This window comes from Haemorhous mexicanus, chromosome 16, assembly GCF_027477595.1.
Source record: "Haemorhous mexicanus isolate bHaeMex1 chromosome 16, bHaeMex1.pri, whole genome shotgun sequence".
Taxonomy (NCBI): domain Eukaryota; kingdom Metazoa; phylum Chordata; class Aves; order Passeriformes; family Fringillidae; genus Haemorhous; species Haemorhous mexicanus.
Genome location: NC_082356.1, coordinates 6,552,339 through 6,569,019, shown reverse-complemented (window position 1 = coordinate 6,569,019; position 16,681 = coordinate 6,552,339). Strand labels below are relative to the sequence as shown.

General features: G+C 52.7%; 1 protein-coding gene and 1 pseudogene across 1 annotated transcript; both read right to left on the bottom strand.

The window, feature by feature from the left end:
* Window positions 1-16,681, bottom strand: part of LOC132334622 (zinc finger protein 850-like) — an 860,268-nt pseudogene that overhangs the window by 738,285 nt on the left and 105,302 nt on the right.
* On the bottom strand, window positions 2,980-10,540 carry LOC132334824 (hydrocephalus-inducing protein homolog). The gene is made up of 3 exons (XM_059861005.1): window positions 10,410-10,540; window positions 8,790-8,989; window positions 2,980-3,120 (listed from the first exon to the last, which is right to left on the bottom strand). Exons 1-3 carry the CDS (start codon window positions 10,518-10,520, stop codon window positions 3,021-3,023), a joined length of 411 nt encoding a protein of 136 aa, XP_059716988.1. The 5' UTR covers window positions 10,521-10,540; the 3' UTR covers window positions 2,980-3,020.

The following is a 16,681-nucleotide window of genomic DNA, read 5'->3' as shown; positions in this document are numbered from 1 at the left end:
GTTTCTCTCATCCCCGAACACGCCGATGAGAACGTTGGTGCGATGCTCGCCCAGCGCCTGCACCTCCACCACAACTGGGATCTCTGCTGTGCTCTGGGGCTGGACAATCCCACAGGGCTGGGGGCTACAGTAGAACACAGCAGAGTCCTCCTTGCGTTTCTGGAAGGGACAGAATGAAATGCAGCTTCAGAGGCACCTCTGAAGAAACTTTAGACTCCGTAACATCCACCGCAGCAGCAACTTACACACACGTTTAAAACTCCCCAGGACAAAGGTAAAAGGAACAAACAAGATGCAAGAATTGAAGGCTTAGCACTCCCAGGGGATCCTGCAAGGAGGCTGCTAGCACAGGCATCACTGTCTGTGGAGGCAGCAGCTTTTCACAACCCTCTAAGATCTCCCACAAGAAAACACCCTGAAGACTAGAACATCAACTGTTCCCTCAGCAGCTTACACTGCCTCCTCAAGTTTACATTCGGGTAGGATCCTGTTCTCAGACGATCTTTAAGACTGAATAGAAAGCAGCAAAGTCTTATCCAAACCATTTTTTTCCCCTAATAATCTCCTCAATAATATTTGACAGGAGGAGGTGGATGTGTTGCCAAACCTGGGGAATAAGCCCGTAGCAGCCAGGGAGGTGGCTGGGATTCCTGATGACGAGCTTCTTCTCATAGGGCACCTTCAGGTGGCACTCATCGTACTGGAGCACATAGGGGGACACTTGGAGCTCAGGAACGAGACATCTGGGCAAAGAGATGACCCCAGGGGAATCAGAGATACTGAGAGAATGGAGAACGTTTACCCCCAAAGATTGTGCAATGGAGCAGAACACATTGGTCACTGTCAAATGGACATTTAACAGCCCTACAGGGATAAATTGCCTTCTGCCTCTTCCCACTCAAACAGGTCTTGTCAAGGAGGGGCAAACCCTGAGAGGCAGCACCCAGAGGCTGCCAAGTGCCCCAGGCAGAGCACTTTGTGCCACAGCTGCCTCAGCCCCTCCTTTGCCCAAGAAGCCTTGCAAGGACTCCTGTCACAGTCCCAGTGATCCACGAGCTCTGGGGGAGCCTTCCCAACAAGGATCAGGGCTCACTAAGGCTCAAGGAACACACAGCTCCAGTGTCTCAGGAAAAATGACTCCCTTCTCTGCCATGGTGCTGTTGCCCTGCCTGAGAACTCAGCTCTTTGCCCCAGCCCTGGAGGGCACGAGACACCAGCTGCCCTCCAGAGTGGCTGATCACCCCCTCCCAGGCCCTGCAGCTCCCTCCCTCCTTCCCTCCACAGCTCCAGGCACTGACTGGCCCCAGCTCCACCTGCTTTACAGAATGGCAGCCCAGGCACTGACTGGATGGCTCTGCCTGGGACAGGGAACAGCACCAGGGAGCTGCATCCCTCTGGGCATTCAACTGGCACCCACAGCAGCACAGCAGGATGGAATTCTGCTGCAGCAACAACGACTTTTGGTCTCAACTCTGAGAACATTACAGCTCCAAATGGGAAGCAGAGGGAAGGAGAAAAACTGGAGCTGAGCTGCCACATCCAAGGCTGCTTTCCCCTCCTAAGACCTTGCTCTCACCACTCTTGCTGGGAGCCACTTCCCCCCTGCCATGTGCCCTCATGAACAGAAGCAGAGCCTGACTCTCAGCAGGCTGCTTGCTGTGGCCCAAACCAATGCACGCTGGTCACAACCAGCACAACTCCACCTCTTGCAGCAAGAAGGAGAGGAGGCCCTCGGGAAATTTGTTCCACCTCAAGCACCAAAACCCAGGCCAAGAAATGATATCATTCCTGGTCCCTTTAGAAGAGGGCCCAGGACCGTGCTGGGCTGTGAGCAGGGCTGCTTTTCACCACAGGCTGCTGTCCAAGCCCTGCTGTTCTCATGTCCAGCTGGCACAACATGAGGCCATTAAGCAGCACTTCTCCTTGGCAGCTGCAGCCAGCAAAGCCTGTGCAAGGCAGTGCCTGGGGGAGGCCAGGCAAGGGCTGGTACCTGGCTGTGATGATCAGTGTTGCCACTCCCTTGCCAATGCCCTCCAGGTCCACCAGCATCCTCCGGCGGAACTCCATCACCGTGTTGGAACACAGGGTCACCTGGTGGAAGAGAAGAACAGGAAATTCTTCCTTACAAAAGCTCATTACCCATGTGTGATATCTTCCAGTTCTTGAGGAGGATTTGGCCTTCATTCTTCTGCAGCTCCATGTGCAGAGCACAGTCTCAGAGGAACAAAACCTTCTGGCAATACCAGATTTGTTAAACACACCTTGCTATCAGGGCATAGGTCAGCTACATTCAAACATTAGACTAAAGCTCTTTGGAATACTGAATTTAAATGAAGGGGCCAATTTCTCATCTGACTACAATGACATCCATGCAGAGGGACTCTGACTTGAACAGAATGAGTTCAGTTTTACAGCAGCAAGCTGAGGGCAAAGTGTGGCCCAGCAGGTGCTGGGCACTTCATGGCTGCAGAGCTTTTTGTCCCCCCTGGAGCTTCCTGCAGTGAACACAAATCATTCTGCTCCCCAGGAGAGGGGAAATGAGACCAAGAGGAAAAGCTAACTGCTTTATTCAATGACATCTCTCTAACAGCCACCTTCTGCCATCATCCTTGCTCTGCCCACTTGCAATCAAATCATTAACTCTCAAAAACACAAGAATGGCTTCAGGCCTTGACCATAAGGTATGTGACCTCAGCAGATGATTTTGGAAACCAAACAGTGCTCCTGGAGGAACATCCCGAGTAAGCCAGCTAGCAGAGGCCTCCCAGCAGTGCAGATCTCTCCCTCCCACCATGCTCAAAGCTGGCACCAGAGCTAAAGCCCTCCCACACTCCAGTGCAGCTTCAGCCCTGGTGCTGCAGCGTCTGCGGCTGGACTCTGGCTGTACCTCGATGTCCTGGTGTCCCTGGGGGAGGATGGTCCCTCGGCTGGGATTCATGGTGAACTCCCTGGGCTCAACATAGAAATGGATTCCCTTCCTCCAGGCTGGGTCGCTGTGCCTGCGGATCTGATCCACGCTGTCAACAGCCGGCTGCGTGCCATCGTCCGACATGCGGAGCTGGAACGTCAGCGGCACCGCGGAGCTGTTGGTGAGGCGACAGCGCTGGGTGTAGGGAAAGCCTGGCAAAGGACACAAATATCCAGTCAGGCACCCATGATGGCATGATCCTGGGGTGAATATCCTGGCAGAACCAAAGTGGGATTGGAGTTCAGCTCTTTATTATCTGAACTACAGCCCACCGAGAAGCTGCGTGAGGAATTAATCGTCACTTAGTTCCCTTTGACACAGATTCCAGACTGCAGCCTTGAAAATGCCCACTCCTAGCCCTGCTCAACACTGCAAGCTTCTCTCTTTGGGATGGGGAGGAGCTCCCTCACCTGCCCCAAACCAGCACCACTTATCTCTCAGTGATGGGTGTGCACCCAGACCCAGCATTTACTCTGAGAATTCAAGCTGTCAAATTCCCTGGGAAGCCTGCCAACACTCCCACTGTTTTCAAGAGATATAAACAGGGAGTCGTCATTGAGAAGAAGCTACAGCAAAAGAAAGTGAGGATGGAAGCAGGAATTATAACATGGTGCAAAGCACCCTAATGCAGCTTCTCTCTGCAGCATCCTTAAGGCATCTCTTGGTTTGGGCCAAACAGACTGAGCACGGGACAGCTCAGAGCCCACTCAGCTGGAGGCACACCCAAGCCTTGCTTTGAGATTAGCAATTAGGAATCAGGTCCCACCTCACCCAACAAACAGGGACATCACAGCCATGCTGCTCACTGGGATTGCTGCCTGCAAGGGTTTAGCCCACTTTAGCTCTGAGATTTGCTTTCCATCCTGGAAAGCCAGAGATACAGCCACTCATGGTGGGGATGTCCTGCAGAGCCCACAGAGCAGCCACAACCTGCTCTGCAGTGCACACCTGGCTGGGCTGGCCAGCTCTGTGGGGAGGAGACTTCTCCCCAGGCCTGCTCACCAAGAGTCCCTGGAACACAGATGGGGACTGCAGGTGCAGCCCAGAGCTTCTCTGGGCCCATCCAAATGACCACTGCCAGCTCCAGCAGTGACTCCAGCAGGGAGGCAGGAGAAGCACAAAAAGGACAAACCCAGATGTCAAAACCTCAAATGAGACTGAGCTCAGCACATGCACACAACAGTCAAAAGTTACAAAGAAGCAAAGATACAACAGCTGCCTTCAGCTGGAGAGACCTTAGGAATGAAATTGGATTCAGCAGGATCAATCTCCTGGTTCAGAACCATATTTCCATCTGTTGCCTTGCTTGTTCCATTTCTTCAAAAGGCAACTTGACAAGTGCCTCTGTGCTGATGCAGGCTGGGCAAGAAGCAGCTCAGGAAAGGCAATGAGTTTCCTTCCAAAGTTCAGGAACTTCATTGTTCTGGGTTTAGGCTTTGCAGTGAATGTTGTCCTTGGTCTGGAAAGGGGCAGAGGGGTTTTGGGGGCTTTTGGCCCTGGGGCTGGGCTTTTCCCTTTGGGGTTTTTTGGGATTTCGGGCGTGATGCCGGGGGCGGCTGTGCAGTCGGAGCTGAGCTCGGGCAGGGAGCGGAGCTTCCCTTCCTCCCGCTCGGGGATCGAAGCTCGGCCGCTGCTGCTGCGGGAGGTTGTGTGCTTGGCCCCGGGACTGCCCTGGCTGCAGCTCAGCGCTGCCATCGACCCTGCCTGCCTGCCCTGCTCCTGCCTGCTGCTGCTCCGCACTGCCGACATCCCCTGCCCTTTGGCAGTGGGAAACGTCTGTTCTTGCCTCCTTGTCTGTGCTCTCCTGATCAAGTCTGGGAAAGAACTGTTAATCCTTTTCCCATAATTTTGCCTGGGAGCCCTGTCATTTCAAAGGTAGAATATTTGGAGTGATGGGCTCATCTTTCCATTCCAGGAAGATTCCCACTTTCCTGGGCAGACATCTCCCTTTTAAAGCAGCACAGAGACCCCAGAAAATACTGACTTTCTATTCCTTGCTCCTATTGGATCTCCCAATGGCAAAATGCCACCTGAGGCAGCAGCAGCAGCAGCCCTGCAGTTCACAGCCTGGAGAGGCTGCTGGGGCAGAGCGTGAGTGAGGGATGCTGTTCTGGAAGGCACAGATCCCTGAGGCTGTGTCCCAGCCCAGGGAACACTCACCAAAGGAGATGTCCCCGAAGTCGAGCTCAGGGAGGTCGAAGTGTAAACTCGGTGCACTGACGCTGCCCCTGGAGGGCGAGGACAGAGGAGGAAATGGCTCGGTTAAAGGAATTGCAAAGGTCTGGCTGTCCTGGCTCGGGGGCACAAAACCTGGGCTCAGGGCACCCTGGGTTTCCAACCAACACAGCCCCATGGGCTCAGCACAGGGCCCCGTGCACAGGAGGCAGCTAAAGCCAAGTGGCCAGCAGCCAACAGCCACTGATGGGCTCTGGGCACAGGGCAGGCAGGAGAAGCCCCCAAGTTGTTGGTGGTCGCATGAAGGACCTTGAACACACACCCAGACATGGCTCCATGCCTCAGTTTCCCCATCTGCAAGGGGATGGACATAAAGGTGTCCCCACAAACTTCTGTAAGCAGCTCTTCCAGCCACAGGTTCCCTGCTTTGCTCCTTCTTAGCTGGAACTGCTGTTCCCATGGAGGAGCTTTCTCAGCAGAGTTTGACCCACACAATCATTACAGACAGAGTTCTGAGACATGAATCCAGGCCATTCCCAAACATCCTCTGCAAAGAGCAGCAACAGTTCTAGCCAGGGGACAGATGGATCCCAGAGGAAAGGACCAGCTTGTCAGCAGTGCACCAGCTGGCACAGCCAAGAGCAACAGCTTCAGCAACCAAACCAGGGTGTCCTGAATCCAGCATAGCACCTCAGCTGTCCTCGAACTCAGCAGACAGACTCCAAAAGTCTCCAACATCCACTGAAATCAGCACTTGAAGCTGCACAACACTCACCAGTTGATTTCATGGTTGATGCCAATCAATGCCCACTCTGCCTTTTGGTTCAAACTCAAGGAGCAGTGACCTGGGCCTTGTGTTGTGTTCACAGGACTGCCCCTGGCTCTGCTCTGCACATCTCAACAAGAGACACCTGCCCTTGCCCAAGGAGAAAGCTGCTTATGCAGAAACACCCCTGACCACTTTGGGGGAGGGACAGAGGAGAATCAATTATTTGATGGTGAAAGGTTCCCTCTTGATTTCCAAAATACAAAAGCAGCACTTCTCCTCCAAAAACAAAGCCAGCATCATTGTTCCTCCACTATGGGCACACCTACTAACCATTTTCTCTTGCTAAGTAAGAACTTCCTTGCTCTTTTTTATCCATCTCCCTTATCTTCTTGGTGTAATCCAGTGCAGATTGCTTCCATTTCTTTACTGCCTTGAGCCAGCTCCTGCCAACAGCAGCAGCCCAGCTCCAAAGCTGCAGAGCAGCCAGCATCGGCTCTCCTGCTCCCACTACATTATCCCAGCAGCACATGGCTCAGGCTGGCAGGGACAAGGCCTCACGCTGCTGTGGTGCTGAGGACTGAGCTCTGCCTCCCCTGTGATCAGCCCTTCTCCCCTGTGCTGGGCCAGGATTATCTCTTGCCATGGCCCCAGCCCACGGGAGGATGCCCAAGTCCTTGGGACAGTTCCTGCTGCAGTTCCCTGACTCCCACCTCAGCCCTTTCCTGGCTGTGCCAAGGAGGCACCAGAGCACTCTGTGCACAGGAGCTGGGAGCACAGCTTGTCCCCCCCAGCAGGGCTGGCAGAGGTGAGCTGAGGCTGCTGCTGCCCACCCAGCATGGATTATTAACACAAGTTTTTACAAGCACTGCTGCTGCTGCAGAATCAGCCAGGCTGGCCCATCTCCAAAGCCCTGGGGGCCTTGCTGGGGGTTCAGCTGGGACATCCCAGAGCAGCTGCTGCCCAAGGCTGATCCATCCCACTGCCTGTGTATTTACCAGCAATGCAGTCTGGGACTCTGGGTCGTCATGCAGGCTGGTAACTGCTTGCTTGGCCCAGCAGACAAACTCTGTGCAATGTGCTGGAAATAATGATGCAGCTGTGTTTGTGCACAGTTTGGATTCAACAGGAGCAATCAGCATTGGTCACCAGGTAAAGAGCTCTTGCCTGACAAACACAACACTCTGTGCTTTGGTGCTCAGGGACAGCCCAGAGGAAAAGTGCTTCTGCCCAGCAGCTGCTGGGCTTTGTGCTCTTCTACAGCCCCACTGAGGAAACAAAAGCTCCTGGCCTTGGTGCTTTGCTGCTGGTCAATCTGTCACTTCAAAGTGTCTTCTGGGGACTTTGGTGATGAATGCATCACACACAAAAACAAAGGGAACATCTGGCAAGCTGAGCTTTGTTCATGTCAGCAGTGACAGCTGATGAACTTGCTTCAGGTTGTGCCCATGAAGGACCTCTGGCTGCAATGATGGGCTGAGCTGTTCCCATTGCCACTGGGGAGAACATCACTGCTGGCTGGTGGAGAAGCCTTGGGCCACCAATGTTTATGGGCTGGACGTGAGACTTTGGAGGGAGGGGAGGAAAGACAAGGCCCCAGCAGCCCCAGAGCCAGATCAGTGCACGTGCTCCTGCATCTGCCCTGGGGCTGATGCCAGCCCTGCTGCAGCACTCTGCTGGGGCTCAGGGGATCAGTGCCTGCTGGGGGCAAGGCACAGGATTCTTCCCTTAGTCTTTCACCAGAAATTTCATCAGAACAGAGAAGTTGCCAGTTAGGGGAATCCCTGGCCAGGCTTCAGCACTACCTTCCATTCCATTCCCTTCCCACTTCTGCTCCATGTAACATGTTCCTGCCCTCAGATGGCAGGATGGGAAGAACATTCCTGGAGGTAACTTCAGGGCTTGCCTGAGAAAGAAGGTGTCTTCTTCTTTTCAAATTCTAAGGAGAAGAGGGTCCAGCCAAGTCCAGGACTCAGTTTCAGGCCTGAAAAACTGACTGCAATTCAGCCCCTTCACCTGCTACATCCCACCCTGGGCTGGACCCACCAGACTCCTCTCTTCCTGCTGTAGCAGTCATCTCTCACACACACCTGGCTCCCCAAGAGCCAACGACACAAGCTCTACAGCTAAACTCAACTCCTCTGAATTTCAGCCAACAGCACTAAGCTGTTCCCTGAGCCCACAGATAGAAGAGCTGTGCAGGAGACATCCCTGACACTGTAATAACCAAATGAAAACCACTGCCAAGAGATGGGGCTGGCAAGCTCAGTTTTGGCCTTTTCTCTGTTCATTGTGAGCTGCTCCTTAAGACACTTCTCATCCTGTTAGATCCATCCTCTCAATGAATCACTACTGCACCTGACAGGCAGAAAAGATAAGGGATGGAGGGGGTTTTCATAGGTTGTTTTCTTCTGCTTTTTAGCTAGGTCCATTGATATGTTTGTTTCCTTGTATGGCATCTAAAGCCAGGTCCAGATCTCCCAATGGCACCTTGCAATCCCCAGACACTGCTCTTGCTTTCAGCAGTGTGTTTGCTCAGATGATTGCCAGAGGTCCCCTCCAGGACCACTGGAAAGCCACGTGCCTGTGGCCTCTCAGGGAATGGGTCTATTTGGCTGACAGTGCTGAGGAAGCATTTCAGGAGCTGCTTGTGCTCAGGAGGGTGCAAGCCAGCTACCAACATGTTCCAGCAGCCTCCAGGAAATCTGGGACAGAGAAAGCTCCAAGGCCACTGAAAGCAAGAGCAGATGCCATCCATCCTGCTCCCTTCCAGCCAGGCTGCAGGGCAGCAGCTGCAATGCTCTGGTTCCTTTTGCTGCTCTTTCCCAACTCTGCTGTCACCCAAAGGTGTTTTGCACAAGGACAGATGAGCTGCCTCACCTCTGGGTGCTCAGCTGGTAACGAGCTGCCCGGGTACCGACACTGTGCACCAGCAGAGTCTTCTGGGTGCTGCCCTGGACTGCACACTTGGAGGAGTCCAGCTGGGCAGGGAAGTCCAGGACAGCTCGGGCACCAATGGCCCGGATGGGCACAACGATCCTTTCCCTTGATGTCATGCAGACCAGCTCGTGGCAATAATCCTGCAGGAAAAGAAACTGCCTCAGCACAGGGCATTTAGTGCCATCCCCATGGCAGAAGAAAAACCATTACTATAACCCTCCAAGGGCATCAATTTACCTATTGCACCCTAAAATGAACACTAAGTTCTACTAATATGTCACATTTTAAAGGCACCGGGGCACTTTTGCAAAACCTATCTCTGTAGCATTCAGCTCTTGTATCACTTGGGTCATAGCCATACCCTAGGCCAACATAATTTTACTCTAAATTTAAATGATTGTTAAAGAATTCCTAAGTCCCTTCTAAGGAACATGGAGCTTGGGAACATAGGACATTCCTCTAGGTTTCTATATTCCCACTGTCTGAGACTAGGACAAAGTGTTCAACCGACTCTAAGCAGCAAAAGTAAGATGAGAAAACAGCTGCACCCAAAGAGATCCTGCACCTCTGGCCTGCTGTAGAAACATCAGCGTGCTCAGAACTCCTCTCCAACCAAGCCAGGAGAAGAACAGTGCCAAGAGGCAGCAGGATGCTGTTGGAAAGGGCCTCTCTTTGCTTCCCTGCAAGGCTTCCTCCCTTCCATCCCATGTCCTAAACTCTTCCCTATGAACAAGCCTCCAGATCAGAACATGAACCCTCCAGATCCCAGAACTGAGATCAGACTTGCCAGGGCCCCATCACTGCTGTTCAAACCTCCCCACAAAAGCACCTTTGGCACGGGATGGGTGCCAGCTGACAGAGCAAGCACAGGGACAGGCATGAAGACAGAGCCCCAGCAGTGTCACTGCCATGGGCTCTGGGCTCACAGCTCTGCCTGCAGCTTGTACCTGCCCTGCACGAGCTCCTTCAGGCAGGTGTCCCAGTCCCCTGCAGCTCAGCAACCTCCTGCTGACCAAGGGCACCCAGAGCCCAGTGTGCCTGTGCCAGGCCGGGCTCACAGGCACAGCACATCCTCTGCCCTGGCCCTGCAGCTGTACCATGCTCACTTGTGCTCTGGGACAGCACAGCTGCAAGGCTGGAGAGCAGAGGGGGTGAAAAAGCACCGTCTTTGCTCCAGCCCAGGGGCAGGCAGGGAAGCTGGTGCCAGTCAGCAAGGAGGAAAGCTCTCTGACCTCTTGGTTCCTCTGGTGTTTTCCATCATAATGAAACCCCTTCCCCTAGACCTAGAGATGGCCCAACATCTATCAACAGCCCTCTGTCATTTCCATCCTGTTCCCTCTGCATCTTCCCCTGGGAATGCTCAGGGATGTGCAGGGAGGGGAAGCAGAGCCTGTCAGGCCTGGCTGCAGTGCCTGCCAGCAGGGGCCAAGGTGTGACTGGCTGCAGGCTGCCTGCCCACGGCCTGGAGCCAAGCTCACAGCATGCAATGGGCTGGAGCCAGAGTGCAGGGAAAACAATGGCTGTGCAGATCATTCTGTGCTTTGGCTCCTCCACTCTCACCTTGTTCTCGGCGGGGCTGAAGCGGATGCGCACAGGGGCAGAGGCGCCTGCTGGCACCACATGGTACACATCCCTGGGGCACGCCAGCTGGAAATAAGGGCAGCTCTCCATGGACACCTTCACCAGCCAAGGAATCTGCAGCAGAGACACCAAATGATCATTGTGCCACTTGTGACAACAGGACCAGAGGAGACCTGTCCGTGCCCTGCTGACATCCCTCCTTGGCCCCTTTTCCAAAGCACTTTCAGCTCTGCAGGCACAGGCACATCATTCACAAGGCTGAACTGGAATCCCTTCTGTCTGCCTCCAGCATTTTGGCCAGGGCCAGCAGGGCAGTGCCTGCTGGGAAGGAAGGGCCAAGCAGGTCAGCACCAGCAGGATGGAGACAGAGCACCTGAACCAAGTCATCTGCCTATTCAACAAGGCCAAAAAACCTGCTGGCTTCTGCCTGCACACAGCCACGCAGTTGTCATGTTCCAGAGGGGGAATGTGCTCCCTGAAAGCAAACCAGCACATTGTCCTGGGGGAAGGAAGAAATTCCCCTCTAGCAAATCTAGCTTTGGGTAGGGATGTTGTGGGGATACAGTCAGGCAGGCAGAGAAGCAAGAGAGGAGACCAAGCCCTGTGGCCTTACTGGGAATAAAAAAGCAAACCTGAAAAGCAAAAGAAGGAAGGAACACAGCAAGACAACCCCTAAACCAAGGAGATGGCAAAGAGAATTGCAATGGGCAGTAAAGCAGCAAGGAAGAATCATAAAACCATGAGAGCAATCAGCTTGCCCAAAGTGACAGAAACACAGACAGGCTGTGCCTATTGACTGTGGGCTTCAAAGGCCTTTTCTGTCTGGAGAAACAAGACCAGCACTGACTGACAGTGTGGTTCCAGGATGAAAAGCCAATCTTGGCTCTCCAGGCCTTCTTGCTGCCTGTGCAGGCAGGCTGGGCTGCTGGGCATTCCTGCCTGCAGCCAGCAGGCCAGGTTCTGCCCTCTGGCATTCACAGACACAGCAAACATGCATTTTCTGGCACACTGAGAGCATCAACCCCTGAGCACCAAAATGCTCTCCAAAAGTCTAAACCAGATGATTTGGACTCCCTCCTGTCTCCTCCCACCAGCCCACACTTGGCACAAGCCTCACTTGAGAAAATGTTTCCCTGACTGAAATTCCAGTGGTCTCAAGTTTTCCTCTTCACACTGGAACACAACTGCTGACATTTTTCAACTTTTTCCCCTCTCAGCTCTCTTGGCAAAATGCAAAACAATCCCAAGTTCTTCAAGTGAAGCTGGAAACCTCCAGGCTTTGGATCTGCTGTGGTTCTCCAAAGGGAAAGCAGAGCACCGTGCTGCTTTTGGAAAAGCTGAGCTGAGCTGGATGAAGCTGAGCAGGAGCCTGAAGTGGCACCTAAAGGCCTCTCACTGCTTCTGCTCCATCAGCCTGATTGCAGGGCTCTTTCAGAACACGTTTCCTGCAGTGCCAATGCCATTGATGAGAAGTGATTCCAGCACAAAGTGGAGAAGACTCAGCCCCTGAGCTGTGACTGTGAGCTGCACAAAGGGAGCCAAACTGGCTGAGAGAGGCAGAGATTCCTACCAGGAGCCAAGATTAACCAAGGAGACACAGGGTGTGGGATAGACTCAAGGCACAGCATGAGAGCAGGAAAGAACTGTACAGCCCTCAACATTCCTCTCAATCCAGAGCTTGCAAGAGAAGGAAACTCCTTCGGGATAGACACCATCACTGCAGGGCCAAAATCAGGGGACAATTCCCAGCACAGGAAGATTTCCAGCATCTTGCAGAACAAGGTGCTGAGACATTTTCTTCTGCATGTGATGCAGCAGAGAACTTGCTTTGCTGTACACTCAGGGAATGACAGCACTCTCCTCTTCCAGCACAGTTTTAAAGCTCCGGGTGCCAGCACTTACCTTGTCCTTATTAATGAGAGACAGCTCCATCTCAGAGACCTCCCGAGCGACGAAGTTCTGAAATACCAGCTCTGGTGGGGAAACCCCAAACCAGCTCTGTTTCGGGGCAGCTGACGGCAGCTGGAGAGGCGAGAGAGAGCAGGGAGAGCTTCAGCTGCTGGGAGGAAGGTTCATGAAGGAGAATCTTCCACTGATCCCCAGGGAAGTACAGACTCTGGGCGAGCACGTCTGCCCAGCCCACACTGGGCAAACAGTGGCTCACCCACCTCTGCTCTGAGTGATCCAGAGCTGCTGGGCCACACAGAGCAGGCTCAGGCCAAGCTGCTCTTTTGGCATCTATTTCTCCAGGTTTCTTTCTCCACAATGCCAGGCAGCACTTCCCTTAAGCACAGCCCTGTGCCCATGTGGTCACAGAGCTCTGGGGCACTGACTGAGCATTCATGGAGTAAGTCAAACCCATGGATTTACAGGAGACTCCATGGGAAACAATTCTGGGATGTCCTTTACTCTGAGACAGGGAAACCCAGGCCCACACAACTGCAAATATCTTTTATGCTCTAGAACTTAGACCTATCAGTAAGAAGAGCACAGGACCAGAGGAGGTCACAAGCAGGTCTCCTATGGGACTTCACAGCAGACACATTCTGCTGAAGGGAGTGGCTGCAGCACACTGTCCCTTTGTTGTGCCCTTCCCTGAGGTGTTCCCAGTGCCCCTCTCCAGGACAATCCTTAACCACTTTGTTCCATGTCTCCTGCTGCCAATTTCCTGCTCAACAGCCCACCTCGGTCACCTGCCCCTTTGGACTGTGCTTTCTACTGAGCCAGTCCTGCCAGAAAAGCAGCTTTAAACACACCTCTTAGTAGGCACTGATCCTGATAAAGTACATCCATTCCCCTCTGCCCAGGGCCAGTCCCCTGCACATCTGGCAGCCTGCAAAATCTAACACCCTGTCAGGGTCCAACACATTGTTCTAGCCCAAAGCAGGAATGCAATTTGTTTTGCTAAATCTGAAGTAATTCCTGCAGATCCTTGGCCTTCAAAGGCCAACGCTGCCACTCTGGAGGGAATCCTGTGACCCCAAGCATTTGATGGTGACCACACCAAAGCTAGAGGAGGCTCTCTCAGCAGGAGAATGGCAAATGGCAATGTTGTGCCTTTGTGTCCCCAGCCTTCCCCCTGTTAGCAATGGCAGCTACACTCCAGCACAGCCCAGCAGCTCCAGCAGAGGTTATTTGTGTTGCTCTGTGCACACCAGGACTCCCAGTCCACCCCTCCCAGCAGTGTGCAATGACAACAGCACCTGGACACTGAGGTGTTTTGCTGGAGGCAAGCCTGTCACAAGCACACACCCCCTTCAACCTTCATGTTCAACAGAAAGGAAAAGAGCAGGAAAAGGCTACCTTTGGATGAGTCTCACTCCTGTCTGGAAATGGGCCAATTCTGGGCAGAATACTCCCCCCAGTACTGGCCTCCTTCTTCCTGCTGGGAATCTTCTCCCTCTGGAACTTAGAGGGAAGCAGCTGAAAGGCAAAAATACACCAGCTAGAGCCTCAGAGATGGCTTGTTCAGAAAGGCTTTTCTTGAACAAGTGGCACTGGTGAATAACTTGTGATCACAGCCACTAAGACAATCCTGGGAGTCCTGGAAGTTTCCTGCTGAAATCCTTAGCATCAGTAAATTAATAATACAGAGTGCAATACACACACTCCAGCCACATGGCTCTGTCCCATGGGCTTCTCTGGGATTGGATGGGACATGGTTGGGGATTTCTGCTCTTTGGGCATTTGCTTCCCCTTCCTTGAAATGAAGTAGTGACCTTTCCAGAAAATGGGGAGGACCACTCAGAACTGCCTGAACTCCATCCCTGCACAACACTCAGAACTCACAGCAAGGAGATATCGCTGCTGGCTGAGTCCAACAGATGCAAGAAAACAAAGCTGTACCAAGAGGGAGGTGCACAGGAATGTGTCCAGGTTTTGGTTCTCCCTGTTAAATTGCTTTCTCTGTCTGGGCTGACAGAGCCCTCCACAGAAGAAAACAGAGGGATCTCCTTGACAGAGCCTCAGCACTGGGGCATCTTCAGCCAAGGGAGCTCCAGACAGCAAGGGACCTTTGTGGCCCTGGCTCCAGTGCTGCCTGCAGGGCTGGTTCTGTGCCCACACAGCAGCTGGGAGAGAACAGCTGCTTTGGAAGCTCTTCCAGCTGGGACCAGCCGTGGCTCTCAAGGCTTTGGGCAGAGTTTGAGCTTTCCCCTCTCCACATGCCCGGGTGGCCAAGGGCAGGATGGTCAGAGCAGCACAGGTGAGTGCCCAGCCTGACAGAAGGAATTCCTGTGGCAAAAGGAAAGGGACAGAACACCTGCTCAGGGCTTCAGCTGTACATTGGTTTCACTTGGCTCCACTGGCACAGCCAGGCAAGACACAACTGAAGCATCCCACAGTGTTCCCTGCTGCACCAGGACAGCCCCCAGCAACAGGAGCATGGCATAGAGGGCTGGGGAGGGGCTCTGCAGCTTCACAGCGCTGCTGGACAACAGGGCCAGGGAGAGCAGGGACACCAGGGCAGGTGCCAGCCTTAACACAGCCCCAGTGGCCACTCACAGTGTTTGGCTTCAGCCTTTCCCTGAGCAAAAGACGAGGTGGTGGTGTCTTCTTGGGCAATCCAGATGCCATCTCCAAGGGATGATGTCACAGAGGGAGACAGTGCCTCAACAAAACTGGAAGGAGCAACAATGGAACTCTGAAAATCCACAATCCAATCCATGGCAGATTCAAGGCATATACTGGTGCTAAACAATTTGATATGATTTGAAAGTAGCTGAGTGCTTGTTTGGCATAAGTAGCTAGTATTGTTAGGCCTCTAGTTGGACTTTATTTGAACTATATGGCTGCCTTGTGCAATTCAAAGATGGATTGTACTGAAACCTGGAGCTCAAAAGCTGAACATTAATAATAGTTGGAACAGACCAAGCTGTAGCCTAAATATTACTTAAAAATAGCCAGAGTGGGCGTTCTCTTCTTTAGGCTAAAGCACCCCTGCTCTCTCAGCTGCTCTTCACAGGACTTGGGAGAGACTGGAATGTTATGGCTAATGGCTTAAATCTTGTTAGGAAGGACTTTTTGCCCATTCTGACAAAACTGAATAAAGAAGCTGCCACCACTGAAGCCCAGCCCTCCCTGAAAATGCCTCCTTATCTGAACTTGGGACTGGGAGTTAAGCCACCTAAGGGAACTTGAGACAAGATCATGGTGACACTATTGTCCCATTAGCTCAGGTCTGGGGAGAACTAAACAAGGCTAATTGAGAAAAATGTATCCACAACCAAGCCAAACCCAGCAGCTCTCCTGAAAATCAGCTCTCTCTGCCTTCAGGCTGGGGAAGTCATAGCTACAGACTCATCTGCTGAGGCCAGCTTTGCACACAAACCTCCCATCAACACTGGGAGAAGGAGGAAATTTTGGGGGTGTGGCACAACCTCTGGTAAGGGGCAGTGGACACCCATCCTCCCTCAGACAAACTGGCTCAGCTCTAAAACCCCCCAGCCCCAGAAGGCCACATCCAGGGGACATTCCCATCAGGGGCAGCTGACGGGGTGTCAGAACCCATCAAAGACCTCCAGAGTGCCCCCAGACCCATTCCTGAGGCCTTGCACCAGGTGACTGCATGGCATGCAAAGGAACACAACAGATCTGAAAATCCACAACCCAATTCACAGCAGGTTCAAAAGGATATACTGGTGCTAAAGATTTTATCCTATTTGAAAGAAGCGAGAGACAGAGTCCAACTTGCCCCACCCCAGGCAGGATCCTGGGCAGTCCCACCTTGCCCAAATCTGCATGAATCCACTGGAGTCTCATGTTTTGTGACACCTCACCACAGAGAAGACCAGAAGAGGATTTCATGGTATGCCAGGGAGATCCATGCAATGGTGATACTTTCTACTTTCTATTTAATCTGTCACTCTCTTTCTCCCCCTCCCCAACTGCCTTCTCTATTTCTCTCTCTCTCTTCCTCACATTTGCTGTTACATCAAATCCAGACAACTGACTTTGGCATATGATCCTGTTTGCACCTTAATTCAGGAGCATCTCCTTGACAATTTTAAGAACCTGACCATAACAACCCACTGAAACCTGAGCAGAACTCATTCACCTTTAAGCAGTTTAAGTCATCGCTATAGGGAAAAAAATGTCTAGACTAGTACATTTAGGAAATTCTGCATTTCTTCAGTGGAAAAAAGGCACCATCAGTAGACCTTATATCGTTCATCTATTCAGCTGCACATTATCCCATCCTCTGTTTGCCTTTGGAATTCTCTTTCAGAGCACAGATGGGACAAAACCAAAAA